Source organism: Emys orbicularis, chromosome 1 (assembly GCF_028017835.1).
Source record: "Emys orbicularis isolate rEmyOrb1 chromosome 1, rEmyOrb1.hap1, whole genome shotgun sequence".
In the NCBI taxonomy this organism is placed as follows: Eukaryota; Metazoa; Chordata; order Testudines; family Emydidae; genus Emys; species Emys orbicularis.
The window spans coordinates 91,614,052-91,639,948 of NC_088683.1; the positions used below are offsets into that span (position 1 = coordinate 91,614,052).

Below are 25,897 nucleotides of genomic sequence, written 5' to 3' on the forward strand. Positions count from 1 at the left end.
GCTCAGCCGTTTGTCCTAGCTGGCCCAATTTCGGGTAACAGCAGCAAGGAGAAGAAGAGAACTCAGGCAAGATGGGGGCAGGGGTGGAGAAGGAGTAAGGGGGGAAAAAACAATTACTTGTTAAGTTGCTCGAAATGAGGCAAAAAACAGCCCTGGTCTTTTCAAACTTACACCCTAACTTCTTACCCCAGAGAGAAGCAAGGTGGGGGCTGCCTTATCTGTAATGCACAAATATTTCCCAGTTGTCTAAGAGGCATTTTTTCTGTGAAATGCACAGAGTGGAAATCATAAAGCATCTATTTTTTCCTAGGATAGTGAATGTTAATGGGTTAAATGAGTCCTGTCATGCAGTCCCGGGCTACAGTGGGACCCTTTTAAAAACTGCTTCACTCTTGGCAGGAGGTAAGGTCATTATGGCATCTGTATAATCTAAAATCCCCACCCTGTAGTCACGAGTTTAAAGCACTACAGTACTAAGTTCATAACTGACTTACCATTAACACTGCTGCTGTGCAGTCTGCCAGCAGAGGGAACCCACACTAACAAACGGTTCCGGGCTGTGCTGACTTCCGGAAAGATCCAGATCTTGTGATAGGGAGATAACAGAATTCCCTTGAGAGGGACGGGGGAGAGGGAGAACACTTTTTTTGCTGTTTCCTAGCTGGAAAAGGGGTAGGGACAGAAGTGTTACTTAAACAATGAGGAGACCTTCGAGACTAACAAATTTATTTGGGCATAGGCTTTCATGGGCTAAAACCCACTTCATCAGATGCGTGGAGTGAAAAATACAGTAAGCAGTATAAATATTACAGCACATGAAAAGATGGGTGTTGCCTTATCTAGTGTGTGTGGGGATCAGTGCTAACGAGGCCAATTCAATCAAGGTGGAAGTGGCCTATTCTCAACAGTTGACAAGAAGGGGTGAATATCAACAGAGGGAAAGTTACTTTTTGTAGTGCTAACGAGGTCAATTCAATCAAGGTGGATGTTGCCCATTCCCAACAGTTGACAAGAAGGTGTGAGTATCAACAGAGAGAAAGTTACTTTTTGCAGTTACCCAGCCACTCCCAGTCTTTATTTGGGCCTAATTTGATGGTGTCCAGTTCTGCAGGTTCTTGTTGAAGTCTGTTTTTTGAAGGGTTTTTTTGTTGAAGAATGGCCACTTTTAAGTCTGTCATTGAGTGTCCAGGGAGACTGAAGTGCTCTCCTACTGGTTTTTGAATGTTACAATTCTTGATGTCTGATTTGTGTCCATTTATACTGCTTACTGTATTTTTCACTCCATGCAGATGATGAAGTGGGTTTTAGCCCACGAAAGCTTATGCCCAAATACATCTGTTTGTAAGGTGTCACCGGACTCCTCCTTGTTGTTTTTGTACATATAGACTAACACGGCTACCTCCTGATACTTGACTTCTTAGTTTAATTACAGTGAGAACCAGCCCAGGCAGTTTTGTTTCCATGCGGGTTGCGAGGGTGGAATCACGTCAGGAAAGTGTCTCTCTGGCAGCAGCCTGTGCCTTGGGGAGGGCACAGCCTAAAACTGCAACACAAACAGCCCCCGCCCAGTGGGTGGATGGGGCACCCTAGCTACAGGGGCGCAGCGCTCGCCACGGAGTGAGAGGGGCGGGCTCTGCTCGCAGGGCAGCCGCGCTATTGCACTGGGCCGAAGTCCCCAGGAGTAACCTACGCCCCTGCGCTGCAGCGCGGATCCCCACCCAGAGCGCGGGGAGTGCAGCGGGCAGGGGAAATCTGCAGCCGCATTTCCCGTGGTGCCGTTGCGATCGTCCAGCCCTCTGACGTGTTAGTGTTTTTCAGTCGCTATCCAATGGGGAGAGGGCGAGGCGGAGCCCAGTGTAACTCAGGTTTCTAGCTGGGGAGGAGGGCGGTGCTTGGAAAACCTGCGGGCCTGTAATGCTCTCGTGTGCATAGCGAGCTCCGAAGAAACGCGGGCAGCCGCACAAGCAGGCCCTGTGGATGGCGTCTGGGCTTCCCAAGGCAGCCTCTCAGCATCACTAGAGAAGGCACGAGAGCTGGAGGCGCTCCCGGGGGCCCAGCCCTTTGCTAGCAGCTGGCCTAAGGCCCTTCCTTGGTGTAAGCGGGTTGGAGGGAGGCTGGACGAGTCCGGAGATGTGTGTTTGCTCCTACCGGGAGCAGCTTGTCTTCCACACCAGATCTGTGGGGGCAAAAGGGACGGGGCAAACCAGCCTTTCTGGTGATGCACATTTGCCAGCTTTCACTTCCCCCCGGTCTCACTCTCTGATGCTGGTGGGTTTTGCTGTGTGTTTTCAGCAGTGAGACATTTCAGAGCTCAGTCTGATCCTGGCCGCGTTATGGGAAGGTCACTCCTTGCCTGGCTCCACAAGGCTAGAACTGATCTCGGGCAGGTCTGAGGTCGAGCCGTGTTATAACCAGTGGGAAGTGGTGTCAGTTTCCCTAGCGTAGGCGAGGCTTTAAGCAAAAGCTGTTACCCAGAGTCCAGCTTTTTAGGCACCTTTCCCGTATCCCTGCTGCCATCTGAGGCCCAGGAGGCCGCCAGGGTGAAGAGATCATTGGGGGCCAGGTGGTAGCACCCACTGCTGAGGCATTAGCAGCAGAGTCCAAGCAGAACATCTCCTTAAGCCTGCCGCTCCTCTGTCCAGCATCCCCAGGCCTGACAACCCGAGTTCCTTGCTCTGTGGTAGCCTGCTTACAGAACCAGGGGCCCAGTGGCGAGACAGAAACAAGGCACAAAAGCAGGGAGCAGGAGCCAGTTCCGTACTCAGTTGAATTCAAGACTTTTAAAAACATGCTTTGGTGGAGTTTTTGCCAAGACAGTGGGGCACAGCCTGCTGCAGGAGGGTTTTTACTCGAGGTACAGGTGCATCCTCTGTTGGGTGTATAAGGAACACGTGGTGAACACTGGTTCAGGTGAATCCAAACCCTTGTTCTCATAAGGTTCTTAACCCATCCAGTGTAGGCCATGTTTGGGTTAGTTTTTTCCTCCCTGTAGTAATGTGTGCACCTGTAAAGCAGTCCATCTTTAACAAGCCCTTATGTGAACAAAAATGTTTCATGAAATTATTTTGAATGAAAACATTTGAGGGCAGGGGGAGGATCTAAATCTTCTCCCGGAAGAGTTGTGAGCCTAATCACAGCCACAATTGATTAGTGCCCAGGGACTGGAAAAATCTGATGAGGGGAGGCAACGTGGTCTGAGTGCAGGAATTGCATTCAGGAGCTTCTGATCCTGATTAGGTTTATGGCCTGGGGCTTGTCGCTTCACCTGTCTGATTAAGCGACAAGGGTGAGGAGTAATTAGGAGAGCCCTACCAAATTCATGCGTCACAGACCGTGAAATCTGATCTCACCCATAAAATCTGGCTAGTGTATGAGGGAGGGGCAGGGCTGGGGGCACTTACTGTGCACTGGTCTCCAGATGCTAGTCCTGGCTGGGCTGGAAGGGAGGGGGCTTCCTCTTCCCCTGCAAAGGCTGCTTCCATATCCGGAAACCTCCCCCAGCTGCAGGTATCTCCATGGCTGCTGGTTGGGAGCCCAGCTCTGAAGGCAGTGCCACCACTAGCAACAGCACAGCAGTGAGGGTGGCAATACCGTGACCTCCGCCCCCCCAATATTAGCCTTGCGACTTCGCCATGACCTCTGTTTGGTTCGGGTCCCCTGTGGTTACTACACTGTGAAATTTCCGATTTAAATATCTGAAACCATGAAATTTACGATTGTAAAAATGTTATGACCATGAAATTGACCAAAATAGACCCTGAATTTGGTAGGGCCCTAGAAATTAGTTGCTGTTCGTGCAGTTAAACACCAATTCTTCTGGTCAAGATGAGGGAACTGCAATAAGTAACTGGCAATGGCTAAACATAAACTAGATCTTCTAAAAATGCTTTCAGTCCTAGGTGGTGAGAAAACCCAAGTTTGTTTGTAATTAGGGCTGTCAAGCAATTAAAAAAATTAATCGCGATTAATTGCAGTGTTAATAATAGAATATCATTTATTTAAATATTTTTGGATGTTTGCTACATTTTCAAATATACTGATTTCAACTACAACACAGAATACAAAGTGTACAGTGCTCACTTTATATTTATTTTTGATGACAAATATTTGCACTGTAAAAAAAAAAAAAAGAAATAGTATATTTCAATTCACTTAATACAAGTACTGTAGTGCAATCGCTTTATAATGAAAGTTGAACTTACAAATGTAGAATTATTTACGAAAAATAACTATTCAAAAATAAAACAACGTAACACTTTAGAACCTACAAGTCCACTCAGTCCTATTTCAGCCAATCACTCAGACAAACAAGTTTGGTTACAATTTGCAGGAGATAATGCTGCGTACATCTTGTTTACAATGTCACCTGAAAGTGAATACAGGCCTTCTCATGGCACTGTTGTAGCCGGCATCGCAAGATATTTACATGCCAGATGCGCTAAAGATTCACATGTCCCTTCATGCTTCAACCACCATTCCAGAATACGTACGTCCATGCTGATGACAGGTTCTGCTTGATAACAATCCAAAGCAGAGCGGACAGATGCATCATTTTCATTATCTGAGTTAGATGCCACCAGCAGAAGGTTGATTTTCTTTTTTGGTGGTTCGGGTTCTGTAGTTTCCTCATCGGAGTGTTGCTCTTTTAAGACTTCTGAAAGCATTCTCCACACCTCGTCCCTCTCAGATTTCAGAGGGCACTTCATATTCTTAAACCTTGGGTCGAGTGCTTTAGCTATCCTTAGAAATCTCACATTGGTACCTTCTTTGCGTTTTGTCAAATCTGCTGTGAAAGTGTTCTTAAAATGAACATGTGCTGGGTCATCATCCAAGACTGCTATAACATGAAATATATGGCAGAATGCAGGTAAAACAGAACAGGAGAAATACAATTCTCCCCCAAGGGGTTCAGTCACAAATTTAACGCATTATTTTTTTAACGAGCATCATCAGCATGGAAGCATGTCCTCTGGAATGGTGGCCGAAGCATGAAGGGACATATGAATGTTTAGCATATGTGGCACATAAATACCTTGCAACACCGGCTACAAAAGTGCCATGCGAACGCCTGTTCTCACTTTCAGGTGACATTGTAAATAAGAAGCAGTCAGCAGCATCTCCTGTAAATGTAAACAAACTTGTTTGTCTTAGCAACTGGCTGAACCAAAAAGTAGGACTGAATGGACTTGTAGGCTCTAAAGTTTTACATTGTTTTGTTTTTGAGTGCAGTTATGAGACAAAAAAAAATCTACATTTGTAAGTTACACTTTCACGATAAAGAGATTGCACTACAGTACTTGTATGAGGTGAATTGAAAAATACTATTTCTTTTGTTTATCATTTTTACAGTGCAAATATTTGCAATAAAAAATAATATAAAGTGAGCATGTACTGTATTCTGTGTTGTAATAGAAATCAATATATTTGAAAATGTAGCAAAACATCAAAAAATAATAAATTTCAATTAGTCTTATATTGTTTAACAGTGTGATTAATCGCAATTAATGCTTTTAATTGCAGTTAATTTTTTTTGAGTTAATCACGTGAGTTAACTGTGATTAATTGACAGCCCTATTTGAAATATATATTTATTTTGGCAGTGTCCCTTTAAGACATTAACGGGGACCTACGCACATTCCTTGATGCATTAGCCGTGGATTAATGACTGCTTCTATTTGGGGCAGGGATTGTGCATAGGACAGCACCAGACAATCAGGCACATTGGTGAATTCTGAACTGTATGAATGGCTGAGTCTTGACTGTGTGGCCGTTCCTTTTTTAAATGCAAAGAGATGGAAAGTGCTGTGTGGAAGGCAAAGAAGAGGGTCCTCCCGCCATGGATGGCAGCAAGGGAAGTGGAGCCAAGAAAGACTATGTCAGCAGTGAGAGCCAAGAGGGCGAAGAAGCCAGCTGTGGCAAGGTAAGCGCTTTGTGCAGCTGTGCCACCTGGGGCTGCAGTCGCATTGGCTCCTGTGTGCAAAGCACCATTGGGCCTGGTCAGCGCTTGGCTAGGAAACCTCCAAGGAGAAGGGAGGGTATCACACAAAAGTGGAGTTGGAGGCTCAGTCAGGGTGTTCTTCCCTGTGTCAGAGCTGCAGGGAGCGCTGTGCGGGCAGAGCTGCCGTCTCTCAGCAGAGACGGAAAACACAGAGCTGTTTGCCTAGATCTAAAAATTTTATTAAAGTTAATGTTTAAAATCAAATTTACACAAGTTAAGAGGGAAGGTACTGTACATCTGGGGTCGGGCTTGGGTTATGGGGGATTGCGAGTATCGGTTACAAGGTTCACGAGGTACATACATATCAAATAACCAGCATATATCCAGATTGGGGTGTGGGAGTTTTTAAAGCGTCAGTGGATAAGTGGGCTCGGGTACGCCACCCATGGAATGTATTAAGAGTCCAAGTCGATATTGGTGTAGAGAATAAGTACATGGGTGGGGTGCGTCCCTTGGTTCGTCAGGGAAGGAAGTGGGTTATTTCCCTGGTCGGCGATCTTGATTACTTAACCTGGTACTGGCGGTGTCCCGTGATGTGTTCCGTGTAGATGTCTCTGGACCACCTCATGGTGTCAGACACCATGAGCTGTCTCATGAGCCGGGCGTAGCGTCGACCGACTCCGCACGCTCTCAGTACCGGCTCGTTGTGGGGGGTCCCATGCACCCAGGGCTCCCACGACCAGGGCGTGTATCTGGACCTCATAACCCTGGGCTCTCAGGGTGTCGGCCAGCGGGGTGTACTTCAGCACCTTCCGTGCTCGGGCCTCGTGGAAGGCTGGTGACCTGTTTTCAAATGGCACCATGACATCTACCATGAGGGCCGTCTTCTTTTCCGCGTCGGTCACGACAATGTTGGGTCGCAGTCGGCTGTCTGTCCCGGGGATGGTGGAGTCGACGGTGATCTTCCCCAGGGACGGCGGGATGGCTTTCACCAGCCGGTTCTGGCTATTACACTCTTCACAAAAGCTGGAGCCATAGTTGAATCCCTTGTTGAGTATTTACCTTCTCTCTGAGCTATGTTATTCTTCACTTCCCTCCCTCTTGTGCAGCGTTCCTGGTACTCGATCCCTGCTGCTGGATTTGTACAGGAGCCCTGTTCCCCCAGCCTGTACGGTGCTTTGCAATCCTGCAGGGATAACTGTTGTGTTTAGAAGTGTAAGGGATTATGATGGTTATGAAAATATACAGAAAGGAATGATCCAGAAGGGTTCTGATTTCTGCTCTGAGCTGATGTACATCAGGAATAACTCCACCCAAATCATCAGATTTATACTGGTGTAAAAGTGGTGTGAGAGGACAACCAGGCTCCAGCTTCTGACTTCCTGCTATTGAAAAACAGGAACTTGCAGAAACAAAGGCAAACATTACAATGACCCCGGGTGCAGACATTCCTTACTCCTGGGGGAATTCTATGCCAAAAAAAATTACAAATTCTGCACACAATATTTTAAAATCTGCATATTTTATTTGTCAAAATAACACTATGCAATCATGCCAGTTTCAATTATATTTGAAACCCCTTCAACAACCCAGTTCCTGTTTCTCTGCCCCCTCTCCGCAGAGCCCAGCAGGGGGGCCAGACACCCACAACCCCTCCCCCCAGAGCCCAGCTGCGGGGGCCCCCAGCCCAGACACCCGCACCCCCTCCCCCACAGAGCCCAGGGATCCAGAGGGAAAAACAGCCTGATGCTGGGTCCTGAGGGGCTTGTATGGAGTTTCCTGCATGCTGCCTCCTTCCTTCAGGACATGCCTTCAGGACATGCCGGCAACTGCAGCTGCCAGGAACCCGCCAGTTCCCTCCCCCTCCTCCTCCTTCCCCCCTCCTTGCTCCCTGTCCCCTGACCCCTATCTACCCCCCGCCCTCTGACAGACCCCGGGACTTCTATGCTCCATCCAACCCCCCCTGCTCCCTGATTGCCCCCTCCAGAGACCCCCCGCCCGGGATCCAACCCCCATCCAACCCACCCTGCTCTCTGTACCCTGACTCCCCCCACCCCGTATCCAACCCCCCTGGCCCCAGACTCCTTACCATGGCATGAGATGAGGCTTCTAGCCTCCCCGCGGAGCCAAACACTGCCCCGCGGGAGCGCGCGCAGCCCTGGCCCCCAGAGCACTGCACACGGGGCAGCATGGCTCCAGGAGAGGGGGGAGGTAACTGCCTCCCCGTGGAGCCAAACCCTGCCCCACGGGAGCGTGCAGCCCCGGCCCCCAGAGCGCTGCGCACGCGGCGGCAGGACTCATGGGGAAGGAGAAAGGCGGGGGAGGGGCCGACAGCTTGCTGCGCTCGGCAGGGGAGCGCAGACCCCGCGGCTTGCCACGCCTGAAGAGGGGGGCCATTTGCCCACCCCTGCATTAGGGTGTGCCCAGGCACACCCGGCACACCCCGTGCGCACGCCTATGCCAAAACCATTAATTTCTGCACACATTCTGCATTGTTCAGTGGTGCAGAATTCCCCCATGAGTACATTCCTCTGCTGTTTCCTATGCTGATTGTGTTTCCACCGGGGCAGCATTCACATTTCTGCCCATGACAGTGTTCCCCATCTGATCCCTGCTTTTGTTTTCTCTTCTGATCTCCTCTTGGCCTGCTCAGGACCGTGACTATCTATTGTATGAACGAAGCGGAGCTGGTGGATGTGGCATTGGGGGTCCTGGCTGAGGTGAGCAGTGAGGCCTGCTGGTCCATCTTCCTGTCAATTCAGCAGTTTCCTAACATGTCCCTATCCTGATGCTTTTGCCCAGGCTAATTTAAAATGGCTGGCTTCCACCACTTCCCTTGGGGAAATTCCACTGTAGGGAGGCTAAATGGAAGTGTTCTCCTTTGTAACCAGCCGCCTCCATTGCAGTGATGCCGTGGTCCAGCGTGTGTAATATTGTATCACGCCCCCCTGGAAGCGTTGTGATGTAAGCAACAACAGTGAATGGGTCAGGCAGGAGGAGGGAATGGGTGACTTGGAGGTTGAAGCAAAGACTTGGGAAGTCTGCATGCTATTTCATGCTCTGTCACACACTCCTGCATGACCTTGGGCAAGCCACTTAACCCCCCTCTTCCCTCTGAGCACTAAAGACCCCATTACACTCTCTTTGAAGGTGCACAGGTGTTAACTGCAGCGTCCTCACCAAACTGTAGCTTGGGTAACTGTCCAAAATTCTCCTGCAGCTTCAGTGGTGAAGAGCGGTGTTCTTCACGGCCTAAGCCGGCGTGTTGTGTGCTGTTAAGTGGGGTGGGATGCAGCAGCTGTTGATCAGCCTTCCGTTGATTGGGGCCCTGGTGCCGGTGGGGATGGGTGTTTCTCCCTCTGGCTTGGGACACGCTTGGGACGAAACGCTTTATGGACACGTACGGTTTGTTTCTGTGCCAGAATTGTAAATACAAGGAAATGGAGGGGAACGTTCCATCTGAAACCGAAGGGGAGCAGGAAGGCCAGCAAACGCCGACGGAGCCTCAATGGAGTCCAGCAAGCAGTGGCGGGGCCAGCACCCCCAGGCCAGGCCCCGGGCCCCACGCTCAGCCAGATGCTTTGGGCTGTGCTAGCAGGACAGACACGGAGGACGACGAGGATGATGCTTTGAAATACGTCCGGGAGATATTTTTTAGCTAACATCTCGCAGGGTTTTTTTAAGCAGAGAAAAAATAATGTCTAGGGAGCCATAGTGGGGGGGAAGGGTGGGGCAGACCCAGAGGCTGGCTCCAGTGGGTGGGGATACGGCAGTGTGGGGCTGTATGGGTGCCCCCTATATCCTCCCAATTCAAAGGGAGCCTGGAGCAGTGGTGTGGATGGGGCCCCAGGAGAAGGGAGCAGGAGAGAATGTCGGAGAGGAGCTTGCCCTTGCTCTGCCATGAGCTGCATGGCCAATGTCTGGTTCAAGTACAGCCCTTGCCCAGCGTGTCTGAGCCTTGGGGACAGCCTCTCACCTACCCCTAACACTCCCCCCTTCATAGCCTCTTCCGTGTGAGCCACGGGTCCCCTCCTCCCCAGGCCAGCTCCCCAGCTGATACTAAGTGGCCTCCTGATTGTCAGTCTCTGCCCAGAAGTCATGGAGACTGAACTCCCCTCCCAGCTCTGGGGTGGAGCTCGGCAGGGCAGGGCAGGCACTTGAAGGTGGGGGGAGACTTGCTGTGCAGCAACCCGTGATCTGTGAGTAAACAGTTTGTTCTGCAGGGCTGTCACTGGGGCACCTTTTATCAGTATTATATTCACTTCAAAAGGTTATTAAAATATTTAATGTCTCTTTTAAAAACAAGCGTCCGTGTGCTCTGACTGCACCATAGGCCACCCTGTGCTGTCTCCTCCCCCACCTGTTAGCGTGATATTTACCTGATCTGTCAATGGACCTTCATTGTCTCAGCTTGATGACCAGGCGAGCCAGAGAAGCAAACTGGATCCATTGTCTAGGGCAGACCTGTTCACAAGCTCCCCCTGCCATGCCTGGTTTAAATGCACTTTAGTCATAATTTCTGCATCTACCCACAACTCTTAATACCCATTGTGTATCTACCTCATGCAGGAATAGTAGTGAGCAGTGAGTTGTTAGTTTGCAAACGATCGCTCACAAGGCATATTGTGTACAAAGATTATTGCAATGGTGCGAATACAGGGGGCTTTGAATCACGCGTGTTACTCAACCAGAGACCAGATATAGTACCAGCTGAACATGTTCTACAACATTCCACCACCGTGCTCCAGCTCTACGCTAGTCAGTCCTTGTCCTGAGCCTACCAGACAGCGGGGAGAGGCCCAGTGGCACTTTCTGCCCTGTGGACAACTGGGACCTACATACTGTGGTGATGCCACTATCTCATTTGCCATGAACAAGTAGTGGGTGGTGATAGTTAGCTCCGGTCCACACCTGTAGAGACTAAATCTATGCTACCGGGATGGCTCAGCACCTGTTTCCCAACTGTCTGAGCTGCATTTTCTGCCATGTTAACATATAAAATATGAGCATCTAATTTGAAATATTTTGCGGGCAGGTTTGAATGCACACTGCTGTGCTGGAAAAAGGTTTTCCACTGTCATCGTTTTGGCCTCCTCTTTTTCAGTCTCCTGGCTAAGATCAAAGATAGTAACACATCTTTTACTGGGGACCAGATTACGCACGCAGCAGATGAAATTACTTATTACCGCCTCCCGCCCCCCCCCGGGACCCCTGCCCCATCCACCCCCCCCAGCTCCCTGTCCTCTGACCGCCCCCCCACCCCATCCAACCCCCTCTCCTTCCTGACTGCCCCCCTGGGACCCCTGCCCCCATTCAACCCCCCTGTTCCCCACCCTCTGATTGCCCTCACCCCTATCCACACCCCTGACCTCTGACCACCCCCCTGAACTCTATCCAACCCTCCCTTCTCCCTGCCCCCTTACCGTGCTGCCTGGAGAAGCGGTGGCTGGCGGCGCTACAGCCACGGCGCCCGTCTGGAGCCAGCCACATGCCACGCAGCACAGTGCACCGGGCTCTGCAGCTGCACTGCCCCCAGGAGCTCGCAGCTCCGCCACCCAGAGCATTGTGCTGGCGGCACAGTGAGCTGAGGCTGTGGGGGAGGGGCAACAGCAGGGGAGGGGCCGGGGGCTAGCCTCCCAGGGCAGGCGCTCAGGGACCAGGCAGGAGGGTCCCGTGGGCCGGATGTGGCCCGTAGGCCATAGTTTGCCCACTTCTGTGATTGATTCATTGAAAATAATGTCTTTGTTTCAATGAGTTAAATATGTAGTAATCTGGAATGATTACTTTATGAAGGTTTAAGAGTACATTTAAAATATAAAATCAGCTTAGAAATACTAATTAAGAAAATGTAAAACAGAGAAGAGCTGCATTATGTGTTCCAGGGGTCAGCAACTTATGGCACGTATGCCAAAGGCAGCATGCGAGCTGATTTTCAGTGGCACTCTGCTGCTGGCCTGGGGTCCGGGCCACCGGCCCTGCTCAGCCCACTGCTGGTCTGGTATACCAGCTGCTGGCCCCGCTCAGCCCACTGCCAGCCTGGGATACCGGCCGCCGGCCCGGGGCTCTGCTCCTGACCTCAGCCCAGCGCTCTGCAGCCGCCCCCAGCTGTGGCCCACTGGCCCCAGCCTGGGGTAGTGAGGGATGTAGACAGGGGCAAGAGGGGGCAAAGCTCAGCACCCCCACCTTAACAATTGTTCCAGCGCCACTGGGATATTTTTAAGTCCTGGTTTGCTGCTTATATCAGGCCATGTGGAACAGCGCACTGCGTTTGACGTTGTGCGTGCCCTCTGTCACCATTTTTCCCCCCACTGTGAGTTGAGGGGTACATTTGACAAAATGTCAGCTCCTAAGAAAGCAAAGTTAGATGTCCATTCATTTCAGCCTTCTTGGAAAGACACATTTGGATTTATTCAAAAGAAGGACTGTGCTGTTTGTGCTTTCTGTTGTGAAAGTGTTGTTTGTCGCACATCAAGTGTTCGATAACATTTTGAAACGAAGCACAAGAAAACCTTTCTCGATGAAGCAGACAAGACTGAATCGATCAAAAACGCAGTAGCAGGATATGAGAAGCAAAGCAGTGTTTTTAAATATTTAAGTGTAAGTAAAAATCAAGCTACAGGAGGAAGTTACCAGATTGCACAGTGCATTGCAAAAAATGGAAAGCTGTTTACAGATGGGGAATATATAAAAGAAGTTTTTCTCAGTAGTTCGGAGGTTTTGTTCAATGAGTTGCCAAATAAAGATACGATCATATCTAGAATAAAAGAACTTCCTGTCTCTGCTAGAACAGTTGAGAGACGCATAAACAAAATGGCAGAAAACATTAACGAAAAGAAGACAACAGCATTAAAAGACACAGCAGTGGTTAGCGTTTCAGTTGATGAGAGCGTGGATATAAACGACATTCCACGTTTGGCAATTGTTGCAAGATATTGTGCTTCCGATGAAATCCAAGAGGAACTTTGTTGCCTAAAACCCCTGCATGGCACAACAAAGGGGGAAGTTATAGCGGAAAGTTTTATAAGCCATTTTGAAGAATGAGGAGTTGACATCAGAAAAATATTTTATGTGACAACAGATGGTGCTCCTACCATGGTCGGAACACAGAAGGGATTTGTAAAGTTACTTGAAGATCAAATTGGCCACCGAACAGTCAAATTTCACTGTATCATCCATCAAGAAAACCTGTGTGCTAAAATTTCTAATTCAGAGCTTAATAATGTGATGAACACAGTGGTGCGAATTGTGAATTTCCTTATTGCTCAATCTGCTTTGACTCACAGACAGTTTCAAGCACTGCTAGAAGAGATGGACAGTGCTTATAATGACATTCCACTTCACAGCAACATTCGGTGGCTAAGTCGTGGCAAGGTTTTGATGCCCTTTGTAAACTATTTTGATGCAATCAAGGCCTTTTTGTCGGAAAAAGGACAAAACTACCCCGAACTGGATGATGACAAATGGCTGTGTAAGCCCATATTTCTAACTGACATCACCGCTCACCTAAACGAACTCAACCTCTGTCTCCAGGGTGCAGGGCAAACGGTTCTGGAGCTTTATGAAGCCTGGAAGGCATTTGTTGTAAAATTAGCAGTTTTTTTCTTGGAATATTCTAACTTTGACTTTCCGCTACTTCCAACACATAAAAGAACTATCGACACATTGCACTGTCAGTGTTGATGAGATTGGAATGTACATGCAAGAACTGGAATCAGAATTTTCTGACAGATTTCAAGATTTCCAGCAATTTGGCCCAATGCTTTCTTTTCTAATTGAACCTGAAAACTTCAATGAAAGTGACTTGGATTTGTTTGTATTTCAGTGGATTGGTGTTGAAGATTTCAAAATGCAGCTCATTCAGTTAAAAATCTCAGAATTGTGGATGTCAAAGTTTGGAGATCTGCGGACTGCACTTGAAGCTACTGAGAGAGATCATGGGCCTCTATTCTGACCTGCTGAAATTTAACTGTTTGAAGAAAATTGGGTTTGCAGTGCTTTCAGCATTTGGATCCACATACCTGTGTGAACAGGTATTTTCACACATGAAATCTGTCCTCTGTCCCTCTCAGAGTCAGTTAACAACTGATCACTCAGAAGCCTGCGTGCAGCTTAAAGTATCCAAATACGTGCCAGACATTGGAAAACTCAGCTAGGAAAAGCAAGGGCAAGAATCACACTAAACTGATAAGATCTGCATTTTAATTTAATTTTAAATGAAGCTTCTTAAACATTTTAAAAACTTTATTTACTTTACATACCACAATAGTTTAGTTACATAATATAGACTTATAGAGAGAGACTTTCTAAAAACATTAAAATGTATTACTGGCACGCGAAACCTTAAATTAGAGTGAATAAATGAAGACTTTGCACACCACTTCTGAAAGGTGGCCGACCCCTGATGTATTCCATAATATTTAATGTTGTATTCAGCAAGACAGCTGACTTGCCCTTACTACAAAGTGTTTGCAAATAAATCTGACAAACTTCAGGGTATATCAAAAAAACCCGTGACTGACATTTTTATTCCCAAATTTAGTGCTTTTAATTAGGTACCTTCTGCATGTCCAGTCTTCAACTTCTGGCATACAGTGGAAAACATGCTCTATTATCTTTAGAAAGAAATTGCAGAAGAGTGTTTTTTTCAAATGCCATTTGCTTCATTTGGGTTCAGGGATTCGGCTGGAAAGGGGTGACCGGTGAAGGGAAGGGAAGGGAAGAGAGGAGGGGGGGAGAGGGCGGGGCCTGGGCAGAGTGGGGGCGGGGCCCAGGGCAGAGCAGGGGTGGAGTATGGGCGGGGCCACAGGTGGGCTGCGGAGCTAGCCTCCCCAAACTGCAGCTTCACCCACCGTCCATGACAGCAGGTAAGAGCGGGTCGGCTCCCGCACACCCAGTGCACACTGCAATCTCTTTAGGCAGTGGCCGTATTCATAGAACTATAGACACCAGCGCGGCCCATTCTGTGTGAGGGAGAGGGTACGGGGGTCTCTGCAGGGAACTCTCTGCCACCGTGAGGCAGGCCGGGTGGCTCAGTATTCTTTGCTGCCTCGTCTCTCCCCCCCCGGGCTGCAAGCCCAAGCTGCCGTCGGGCATAGGGGGACCAGTTTAATAATACTGCGTTGGACCCCATAAATCCAAGGGACGGCCCTGTGAACTGCCTGACAAACTTAGACATAGAATAGCGTTTCGGCCCAAGGCTGTACACAAGAGCTGGCTATATAGTCTGACTAGCAGATGATTATAAAAACTTGATTGGTAAGTTCCCACAAGCTAGCACTGCAACTTCCTCCCTCTCTGCCTTCAGACCTGGAAGGCTGGGGGCTGCTCCTCAAGGGAAGGGTTGCCCTTTTCAAGAACCTCCTTGAACCATGTGAGGTACATAGCAGCAGCAAAAAGCTGGAGCAGCAGCAGGGCCTGAGCCCCAGCTAGTGCCATGAAACCCCCACTGAGTTCAGAGAGTTGAATGCAAACCCAGGCCTGGAACAGAAACAAGCCAAGGCCACCAGCCAGAAGAGCAGCTGAGAGGCCCAGCACCACAAGCGTCACTTCCCAGGCCTCTCTGGTGTTCGCATATTGGGCCTGCATGATTAAAAAGGGGGAGAAGCTACAGAGGACCTGGACAGTATATACACAGAGCCTTGCCAGCACTAGCTCAAATTGGTCAACCCCCATGTCCATCAGGTCCTTGAATTCTAGGCACTGCAGCTCTCCAGACGTCTGGTTCCACAGGCAGAAGTTGTAGAAGCCGATCCTTTTGTGAGGAAGGTTGATGATGTTCCCAGCTTCCCACATCAGGGCGTAGAGCAACAAGAAAAAGGACCCTGCAGCCAGGAGGAGCATGCTCCAATAGAGCTGGCACGCCCCAGTTCTCTGCTTCAACAGACCCATTCTAGTTTCCACACTAGCTCCTCAAGACCACGGTAGCGCTCTCCTCGAAGAGACCTGCTGTGAGACATGAATGGGGAGAGCCCTCAGTTTCTGTGTTCATGCCAGTAATCCCACTGCTACCTCAATGCCCAGGTAACACGCTGACAGAGGGAGTGGTGCAGCCCCTTCTCATGGCTGGTCTACTAGATATCCTACTTACTAGTGCTCAGAGACTTAAGGTCAGAAGGAACCATCGTGATCATCAAGTCTGATCTCCTGCACGCTGCAGGCCATAGAACTCACCTAGCCACTCCTGTAATAGACCCCTCACCTCTAGCTGAGTTACTGAAATCCTTGAATTTTAATTTAAAGACTTCAAGTTACTGCGAATCCACCATTTACTCTAGTTTAAACCTGCAAGTGACCCCTGCCCCATGCTGCAGAGGAAGGTGAAAAAGCCCCAGGATTCTCCGCCAAGTTCAAAGGCTGCTGACTGCTTGTGTGAGGGGCTATTACACGCACTGTTAGTTTCCTGCATGTGGCAAATAGGGACTTTCCTTCCTCTGGTAACAAGCAAGGGAAGAAATGAGCAAATTCTGTGAATTAACCAGGGGAACATTTAAACATTAAACTAGAAGCAAACAAGATTTCCTGACCACAGCACTGGGCTGCAGGTACAAAGGTTAGAATTCCAGCTGCCTGTGCAGTGGGGCTCCAGTTTGAAATGTGACTAGAAATACCCTCGCGGGGTTCTGTTCTCACACCTCCGGTGACAAGCCAGGAGACGGGTGTTCTACTGGCCAGGCCCGCACATGCCAGCTGGGATCTGCAGCTCAGCCTGTGCTCTGCCTCCCTCATGTCAGTACCAGGAATGACGATTCTGCAGCGGGCGCTTGGCTGATGATGTATGAGACAGACCAGAGGCTTTGGCTCCCTCCCATAGCTCAGCTGGCTGGGCAGTGCTCGCTGGAGGACAAACAGGGCTGTAGCAGGAGCGGCTGACACACAGCTCTGTGACATGAGGACCCAGTCACTTGTCTGACTGTAACCCTGCTGGACGGCTGGCAGCCTAGGGACGGAGGCTGAGAGAACTGAGGAGACAGCACAGTTAAGCTGCCTTTGGGCATTTGCAGTTTTTCCAGTGCCCACCCCTGCAGCGACGCTGCTAAGAACTGGAAGGCGTCGCATCCATTTTGCCTTATCTGAAGGCCCAGCGATATGAGACCTTACGGGGATGGGGGAAGGGACAAGGGATACCAGAGCACAACCTCACATTAGAAACTGACCCCCATTTCACTGTGCCACAACTCCTCCTTCTGCATTTGTGGGGGGAAGTGGGCACAACAGGAAACGAGCAGGGACACCCGCCATCAGCAGGGGAACTGTAGAGATAATCAACACGCTTCCTCCAGCCACTTGTAAGAGAAGTAAAGGCAAATGGACCAGGTTCTGACTTTTATGCACGTGTACACGCCCCCGCCCCAAACTGACTTCCCCCAGGGACGGTCTCCCAAAGGAGGGAGGGAAATTTGGCTCCATGGAAGAAAGAGTATGGATTGTCTATACCTGTTCAACTCTTGCCTTCTTGGCTGGGTACCCAGCCACCAAGAGGGAAAGTGAAAGTGCCTCATTGGACAAACATGCCCGCATGATCCAGTTGATACAGTGCCAATAGTTATGACCATGACATATTATTATGGCCTTAATCTGAAAACAAACACTAAAAGAAGCAACTTTTAAGCAAAATGGTCACTGTGCAGAGGAGAGGCGTGAGCGTTGCCTGGTTGTTTACTGCCAGTTCTACCGTAAGTTACCCATCCGTGTGTCTAGCTTCAACCTAAAGATCTCTGTCAGGGTGGGACCTTCCAGATACAAACTTTTCTCTGCTGGACTGGGAGTCAGTTATTAGGCCAGTTAGTTGCCAAGCTTGATAGTGTGAAAGGCTTGGTGTCATTTACTGTAAATGCCTAGATTAGCAGTACTGTCTCCTCCCAGGGAAAGCACTTTTGCTTTCAGTTCTGGTGAAAAGAAGAATGAATCATGGGAAAACAAACACAAGGGGTGGGATTCCTATTGCCTGAAGTGGCAATTAGGTGCCTACCTTTCTCTCCTGAATCCCAACAGAGGGGACTAAACAATCTGACCGTGGTCCCTAGACCCAAGGAGAGAGGTGCTGTGGGAACCAACCTGCAGGCTCTCTTGTTCGGCCTGACTTCTTAGCAGACTTCACTGACGACTTCTCTCTTAGCTCTTTGGCTTCCTTTCAGCTGTATTTTTGTGGCTTGGGGTTTAGGCTGAAAAACAAAATCAGACGTAAAAAGAGAGTCCCCAGCAGGCCTACGCAGGGAAAGGGATCAGCAAGAACTGCTGCCTCAGCCTCTCAAGGATGACTTGCTGGTTGCGTCTGCCTGTAGGTATCAACAAGGGACTGGGAGTGAGTGGGGGCCAACCTACTCCGTGCTTGGCTTTGAACACTTCAGAGAGAGAGAATTTGCCTCTTCAAGCATAGTTAAGGGTAAGATTATGTCACGAAAGTTACAGATTCTGTGACTTTCAGAGACCTCCATGACATTTTCCAGCCCCGGGGTGGCAGGCTGGATCTGGCAGCTGGCGGGGGCTTTGGAGCTCTGAGACGCCGTAAGCAGTGGGGGCCAGGTGTTGGATCCCCTCCTTCTGCAGTCGGGCTCGGGCTCTCATCCCCGCCTCCCCACTTGGGCTTCAGCCCTCCCCCCTTCAACCGCATTTTGTCACAGTTCTTTTTAGTAAAAGTCAGGGACAGGTCAGGGCTTCTGGGAATGTTTGTTTATTGCCCGTAACCTGTCCCTGACTTTTACTAAAAATAACCATGACAAAATCTTAATCTCAAGCATAGTCCCTTGAGTGTATTCCCTTGGCAGGGCATCCTCCCCTATGTATCCCCCACTCAGTTTAACATCCACCCTCAGATGTTTGGTTCTGGCAATGAGGACTTCATTGAACTCCCTTTGGATCCTGCCATCACCACTCCATTGGCTGTCACCACTGAGCCACCCAAGACAGGTGCTGTCTCGTGTCTCCCAGAGCCTGATGGTTATCGCCTGGGGAGGGGATACAGTTAAAGCCTCTAAGCCACAAGCTCAAACCGTGTTTTAAGTGTATCATGGTGGGACCGCTGTGCTGTGCTCAGGCTTCTGGGCGTGGCTGCTGCACAGGTGGTTCCTGGGAATCCTCAGTGCTTCCAGCCTCTGTGCTGAGAGCCCAGGCCAGGGATCTGAACCCACGTCTCCCAGACAGTGCTCAGAGCCAGGAAGCAGGTCTCTACACTAACCAACAGGCCACAAGCCATCTTTCTGCTCTTTGACAAAGACATGTCAAACAGCACTGTCTGCTCTTAGCATGACAGTGTAGGCGCCCCCTTCCCTCCACCTGCCTGGCTCACCCACTCTTCGGAGGTGAGGGGGCCCAGTTCTCTCAGTATTACCCCTACACCATCAATACCTCACTTCTGCTTCCGCGTGCTTCGCTTAGAGATCTTCCGGCGAAGCCTGAATGTGCTCCTGCGCTTGTCGGTGGCGTCCAGTGCACTGTAACAAACACAACCACACAAACAGCTCAGAAGTGGGTGAGAGCCAGACCCCGGGGGGGGGGGGGGGGGGGGATACAGGGCAGATACGTAGTTGACTAGATTAATAGTTCCCCCTTGATTTCCACCTGGGGCGCCCAGCCACCCTCTCCAAAAGACCCTGGTTTCTTGCTGCAGCCTGCCCCATCCAAAGGGGGATGAGACTGGGGGGGTAGTCACAGCAACAAAAAAACTACTTGGCTGACTTGGGGTTCTGGGCCTGGTCATGGGGTAGGACAGGAGCTGGGCCAGGGAGCTGGTGCCAGGCTGGCGGCCTGGACGGGAGGGGGCTGGCGTGGGAGCGGGCGCCGGGCTGGTGGCCTGCGGGGGGGGGGGGAGGGGTTGGCGTGGGAGCGGGCGCCGGGCTTGCAGCCGGGGGGGGGGGGCTGGCATGGGAGCGGCCACAGAGGGAGCCCCCAGCAGCCCTGCTGTCAGTACTGCCCTAGCCCCAATCATGTCCCCGCCCAACTTCCAACAAGTGTAAAAATAAAAAATAAAAATAGAAACAAAAAATCTTAAAAATAAAAATCAATGTTAATTGTCAAAATTAGAACAAAATAAATCTGGAATTCTGCCAAACCCACCAATGACGTAATGGCCCAAAGTCTTGCCATGGCCCTGATTGGATACACATTAATACACTGGAGACAGGTCTGGCGGCAGGAGGTGGCGAACTACAATGCCCCATCTGGAACCAGCCTGAAACCCGGGTGGCTATGGGAGCGTAACAATACCAGTAAACTCTATTTAAATACCTGTCATTCTAACATCATGAACTACACAACGTACCTACATCAGCACTGAAATGCAGCTGGTGGGTCGGGGCTGCAGCCAGCACTCTTCAATACCGTATTGCGGGGAGAAGGCCAAGGCAGTACTCTGCTAGGAAGAGCCCACAGGGTCTTTGATGTGCCCGCAGCACAGAGAGGTCGCGGTTTTTAAAGTCTCAGCTGAATGCCCAACCTCAGCCCCTAAATTCCATGGCATTCAGTGACCGCGGTTCACCCCAACTGGTGCTGACGCAGGGCCCCGCTCAGGGGTCGAGGGGAGGCAGCTTGCACATTGTGTATTCTGAGGCTGTTGGAAGCCAGTTTGGCCCCTGGCACTGTTCAGGGAAGCCCTAAGGGCTGCTCTCTGTGTGCCCCAGTCGCTGTGGCATAGCCAGGGTGAAGGCATGCCAGCCACCTCTCCTGCCTCCAGCTGCCCCGGACGGGTATGTGCAGAGCCAGCTCAGTGCCTGGCAGAGGCCCCCTGAACTGGGGTATTCTGAAGGGTGGGCCTTACAGCTGCTTTGAAGTCCCTTTGTGACAGCAAAGGTGAACCAAATGGGGAGAGGGCAGTTCATAAATCTCCCCAAAGTACCTCTCCTGGGAAGATGGAAGGCTGAGCTGACCCAATGGGATTTAAACCTGCATGTGATTGGTGCTGTTCTTTCCCGCATAAAGAGCACATGCGTTCTTCCAAGCCCAAGGAGTGTCAGCTTGGATCCAGGGGAAAAGCAAAAACAGAAAAGAACTCTGTGTGCGCGCGAGTGCGTGCCCTGCCCACCCATCCGTCCATCTCCAGAGTCTGCAGTGACTCTGCCTCTCAAAATGGCTGCCTGTCATGCAGGCAGGCAGTAGAGTTCTTAGATATTTAAAAAGTGCCCGAAACAGACACATCAATTACATTGTCAACACACGGCACCAGCAGCCGTTTTCAGGTGGGCACCATTGGGGCCTGTCATCAGGGATGAGCTCTTCCTCTGCCGCTCCCATGTGGTAATTCGTCAAAAGGCTCTGTCCCTGGTAGTCTATCATTCCTATATATCAGCAAGGCCATGGCCCAGCTACCTGCACCAGTATGGGGAGGGCCTGGTGGTCTTATCATTTTCTACTGCACCTGCTTGTTCCATCACTCCCCTGGTTTGAATGGAGGGTGCCTCACTTCAGAGGGGAGGATCTGAGTAAATCAGGGAGCTCTCTAAAACAAGATCGGTCACCCAGCCCTTTCTCGCCCTGACACTGTGCCCTGGTTCTGGCTTAGACAAGGACAGCCAGAGAGAGGGTGGGAAACAGAAGGAACAGGGGAAGGAGAGAAAACAGGCAGAGCAGAGGAGACATCAGAGAAGAGGAAAAAATAGAAGAAGCCTGAAGAAGATCCATGCTAACAGAAACAGCAGCCCTGCCAGTCCCAGATGGGAGGGCCCACTCTCGGCTTCAGGACTTGGCAGAAATAACAGAATGACTAAGTCGCCTGACCCAGTGTAAGCGCTCTGAAGAACTAAACCACAATGAAAACAAACAAGCAAAGGGGAGGAGGAAGGGGAAAGATATCCTGTTTCCTTTGGCATTCCAGATTAATCGCCAGTCATCTGAACATCTCTAGAGCACACCCTAAAATGCTTCCAGATTGCATCTGTCACTCTGGAAGACGGGAACTAGAGCAGCTGTCCCCCTCCCCCACCATTTGAAATTGAAAAACATTCAGCAGTTCAAACTTGATCCCTTCACATCTGTTTTCCTCTCTGGCCCCCGCCCTACTCCATTCTGACACAGCTGGAGTGTTCTTCCTCACCTACTGATCCCTGCTAGGTCTTTGCCAAACCATTTTGGGACCCAAGCAGAATCCTGGACTAAATAGTGATAACTTTTGTGATAGCCCCATCCCCAAATTACAGATCTGTAGACAACTAGAGCCGTGTCTCTCAACCTTTCCAGACTACTGTTCCCCTTTCAGGAGTCAGATTTGTTGTGTGTACCCCCAAGTTACACCTCACTTAAAAACGACTTGCTTACAAAATTAGACATAAAAATTACAAAAGTGTCACAGCCACACTATTACTGAAAAATTGCTGACTTTCTCATTTTTACCATATAATTACAAAATAAAACAATTGGAATATAAACTACTTACATTTCAGTGTAGAGTATATAGAGCAGTATAAACAAGTCATTGTCTGTATGAAATTTTAGTTGACTAAGCACTGACTACGCTAGTGCTTTTTATGTAGCCTGTTGTAAAACTAGGCGAATATCTAGATGAGTTGATGTACCCCCTGGAAGATCTCTGCGTACCCCCTGGGGTATGCGTACCGCTGGTTGAGAACCACTGAACTAGAGTACAGCTGGTATGTTTACTGCGTGCATAGGTGTGTCTGTGGAGATAAGCTGTAACAGTGGGTGTACTGGTCTGCATGTGTATGAGCAGGTGGGTTTAAGTAAATGGCATGTACTTGATGGGGGTAGGGGTACCATGGGGGGGGGGTAGGGATGAGCTCTGCAAAGACACAGGCGAGGTCATCCCTTCCCCCCTTCTCCTCCTCCTCTTCCTCCCCCGTGCCTGGAAACAGCTCTCAACTCCTCCCTCCTGCACAATGCCAAGGCTCCTGCTGCCATGTTCTGGTGTGAACCCTGGCAAAAATCGGCGGGCGGGGGGGGGGAGGATTTTCGCTCTGAAAATGTAGGTGTGAGTGAGATTAGGCGCCTAAAGGATTCAGTGGGGGGGGGGGGGGGGTGTTCTGGATCACAGTGGAGCTTACACTGGGACTTAGGTGTCTGAATTCCAGAATTAAACCTCTTGGTGGATCTGGGCCATAATTATCACTTATAACATGAAAACTAAAAATAATGGGGGCTGATTCTGCTCTCGGTTACTCTGTTTTTTCATGGTTATAATACTCCACTGAAATCCATGGTGTTGCTCATGAGTTGCCCTAGTGCGAGAGAAAAATCAGGCCGAGGAGATGTAAACACTGATAGGGACATTTGACTGTGTGCGAACCCGGAAGTTAGGTAGATAGAATACAAAAATGTTAATAACCAGATATTTACTTTTTCAATCAATTCAACTGACATCCTCAAGTAGAAATCTAATCCACTGCAAAAAGAGAGAGTGGAAAGTAGTTTCAGGTGCTTCACCTACTCTCTTGAGCCCAATTCCCTATTTCTGTGATTCTTTTCAGTCACATTTTTTTCCCATTTAAAAATTTTGCTTTCTCTCCCCTCTTGCTGTGCAAAAATCCCATGCAAACAACAAAGGAAGCTGACTATACAGAGAGTCCTGCCAAATTCACAGAGTAAACAACAGGGGAAACTGACTATGATGAAACTAACTATACCCATAACGCTCTCAAATGCACAAAGGAATCAAACTGAAAAAATAAATATATTTCTCCCGCATCTCTTTCCATTAGACTGATCTTAGGCATTCCATATATAACAGCAATAGGTGAACAATTCAGACAGAAGTAGGATTTTTAAGTTGATAGTGTCCCCTTAAAAGACTCAGGAGGGACTGGACTCCTGGGTTTTGCATGCACAGTATACTCTCAAAGAGATATTGCTCCTAGCCCACCAGCAGGGTACTTACATGAGGACCACCATTGTGCTGATTGCTGAACCCAAAAAGAAACACCAGCAAGAAGAAGCACTTGAAGTCCAGTTCAGTTGATCCTCTTTAGTACAGTTCAACAGCTCTGTCTCGGATCCAGTGTAAGAGCAAAACTCGAGCCTGTGCTCCTCTGCTCTCCTGAAGCTATTTACTTATGCTGATAATCTTTGCACTTGGTTATGTTTTGACACAACACTCAGCAGATTTCACTTTCATTTTGACTGTTTGGGACTTCCCACACAATACTGGTTCTAGCCTAGGTCACAGGAATGTTCCCAATGCCGCGCCCTATTGTTAACCAATTTACAAAACAAATTTAGCACGGAGCTGGAGTGCTCAGGCAGATTTGCATTTATTTCCCTGGTTGCTACTAAAAAGGGGGTTACGTACTAAGGGTATGTCTACACTACGGGATTAATCCGAATTTATATAATTCGAATTTAGGAAACCGATTTTATAAATTCGAATGTATTCGGCCACACTAGGCACATTAATTCGGTGGTGTGCGTCCAAGCTACCGTACTAGCATCGATTTCCAGAGCGTTGCATTGTGGGTAGCTTTCCCATAGCTATCCCATAGTTCCCGCAGTCTCCACCCCCCCTTGGAATTCTGGGTTGAGACCCCAGTGCATGATGGGGCAAAAAACATTGTCGCAGGTGGTTCTGGGTACAGCCTCCCCCTCCCTCCCTGAAAGCAACGGCAGACAACCATTTCGCGCCTTTTTTCCTGAGTGAACTCTGCAGACTCCATACCGCAGCAAGCATGGATCCCGCTCAGCTCCAGAACGCAGTCATGAACATTGTAAACACCTCGCGCGTTCTCGTGGAGTTTATGCTTACCCAGGACCAGAAAAAAGAGGCGAGGAGGAGGAGGCGGCGACTGCAGCGCAGCGACAAGCGTGATGAGGACATGGACAGTGAATTCTCTCAGACCGCGGGCCCCGGTGCTTTGGAGATTATGATGTTAATGGGCCAGGTTATAGGCTTGGAACGCCGATTCTGGGCCCGGGAAACAAGCACAGACTGGTGGGACCGCATAGTGTTGCAGGTGTGGGACGATTCCCAGTGGCTGAGAAACTTTCGCATGCGTAAGGGCACTTTCATGGAACTTTGTGACTTGCTTTCCCCTGCCCTGAAGCGCCAGAATACCAAGATGAGAGCAGCCCTCACAGTTGAGAAGCGAGTGGCGATAGCCCTGTGGAAGTTTGCAACGCCAGACAGCTACCGGTCAGTCGGTAATCAATTTGGAGTGGGCAAATCTATTGTGGGGGCTGCTGTGATGCAAGTAGTCAAAGCAATCACGGAGGTGCTGCTACGAAAGGTAGTGACTCTGGGAAATGTGCAGGTCATAGTGGATGGCTTTGCTGCAATGGGATTCCCTAACTGTGGTGGGGCGATAGATGGAACCCACATCCCTATCTTGGCACCGGAGCACCAGGGTACCCACTACATAAACCGCAAGGGGTACTTTTCAATGGTGCTGCAAGCACTTGTGGATCACAAGGGACGTTTCACCAACATCCATGTGGGCTGGCCGGGAAGGGTTCATGACGCTCGCGTCTTCAGGAACACCAATCTGTTTAAACGGCTGCAGCAAGGGACTTACTTTCCGGACCAGAAAATAACCGTTGGGGATGTTGAAATGCCAATTGTTATTCTTGGGGACCCAGCCTACCCCTTAATGCCATGGCTCATGAAGCCATACACAGGCAGCCTGGACAGGAGTCAGGAGTTGTTCAACTACAGGCTGAGCAAGTGCAGAATGGTGGTAGAATGTGCATTTGGCCGTTTAAAAGGTTGCTGGCGATCCTTACTGACTCGCTCAGACCTCAGCCAAACCAATATCCCCATTGTTATTACTGCTTGCTGTGTGCTTCACAATCTCTGTGAGAGCAAGGGGGAGACCTTTATGGCAGGGTGGGAGGCTGAGGCAAATCGCCTGGCTGCTGATTACGCACAGCCAGACACCAGGGCGATTAGAAGAGCACACCAGGAAGCGCTGCGCATTAGGGAAGCTTTGAAAACCAGTTTCATGACTGGCCAGGCTACAGTGTGAAATTTCTGTTTGTTTATCCTTCATGAAAACCCGCCCCCTTTATTGACTCATTCTCTGTAAGGAA

General features: G+C 49.6%; 2 protein-coding genes across 3 annotated transcripts; one reads left to right on the forward strand and one right to left on the reverse strand.

The window, feature by feature from the left end:
• Positions 1-332: 332 nt before the first annotated feature.
• On the forward strand, positions 333-9,600 carry CYREN (cell cycle regulator of NHEJ). Its single transcript, XM_065411349.1, has 4 exons — positions 333-402; positions 5,791-5,920; positions 8,592-8,658; positions 9,361-9,600. Exons 2-4 carry the CDS (start codon positions 5,793-5,795, stop codon positions 9,598-9,600), a joined length of 435 nt encoding a protein of 144 aa, XP_065267421.1. The 5' UTR covers positions 333-402; positions 5,791-5,792.
• A 4,181-nt stretch (positions 9,601-13,781) lies between these two features.
• On the reverse strand, positions 13,782-23,925 carry TMEM140 (transmembrane protein 140). 2 transcript variants are annotated; one of them, XM_065411330.1, is made up of 4 exons: positions 23,757-23,925; positions 19,283-19,368; positions 17,993-18,099; positions 13,782-15,883 (listed from the first exon to the last, which is right to left on the reverse strand). In XM_065411330.1, exon 4 carries the CDS (start codon positions 15,824-15,826, stop codon positions 15,239-15,241), a length of 588 nt encoding a protein of 195 aa, XP_065267402.1. In that variant the 5' UTR covers positions 15,827-15,883; positions 17,993-18,099; positions 19,283-19,368; positions 23,757-23,925; the 3' UTR covers positions 13,782-15,238. The 2 variants fall into 2 exon arrangements, with proteins under 2 accessions (XP_065267402.1, XP_065267410.1); XM_065411338.1 differs by lacking the exons at positions 17,993-18,099; positions 19,283-19,368; positions 23,757-23,925 and adding an exon at positions 17,907-17,948.
• Between the last annotated feature and the right edge of the window lie 1,972 nt (positions 23,926-25,897).

Excerpts from the sequence above, each read along its gene's own strand:
- CYREN (XM_065411349.1), top strand. The coding sequence starts at position 5,793 with ATGGAAAGTGCTGTGTGGAAGGCAAAGAAGAGGGTCCTCCCGCCATGG. Across the intron at positions 5,921-8,591 it reads AAGAAGCCAGCTGTGGCAAG|GACCGTGACTATCTATTGTA; the intron begins GTAAGCGCTTTG and ends TGGCCTGCTCAG. Across the intron at positions 8,659-9,360 it reads CATTGGGGGTCCTGGCTGAG|AATTGTAAATACAAGGAAAT; the intron begins GTGAGCAGTGAG and ends TTTCTGTGCCAG.
- TMEM140 (XM_065411330.1), bottom strand. The coding sequence starts at position 15,826 with ATGGGTCTGTTGAAGCAGAGAACTGGGGCGTGCCAGCTCTATTGGAGC.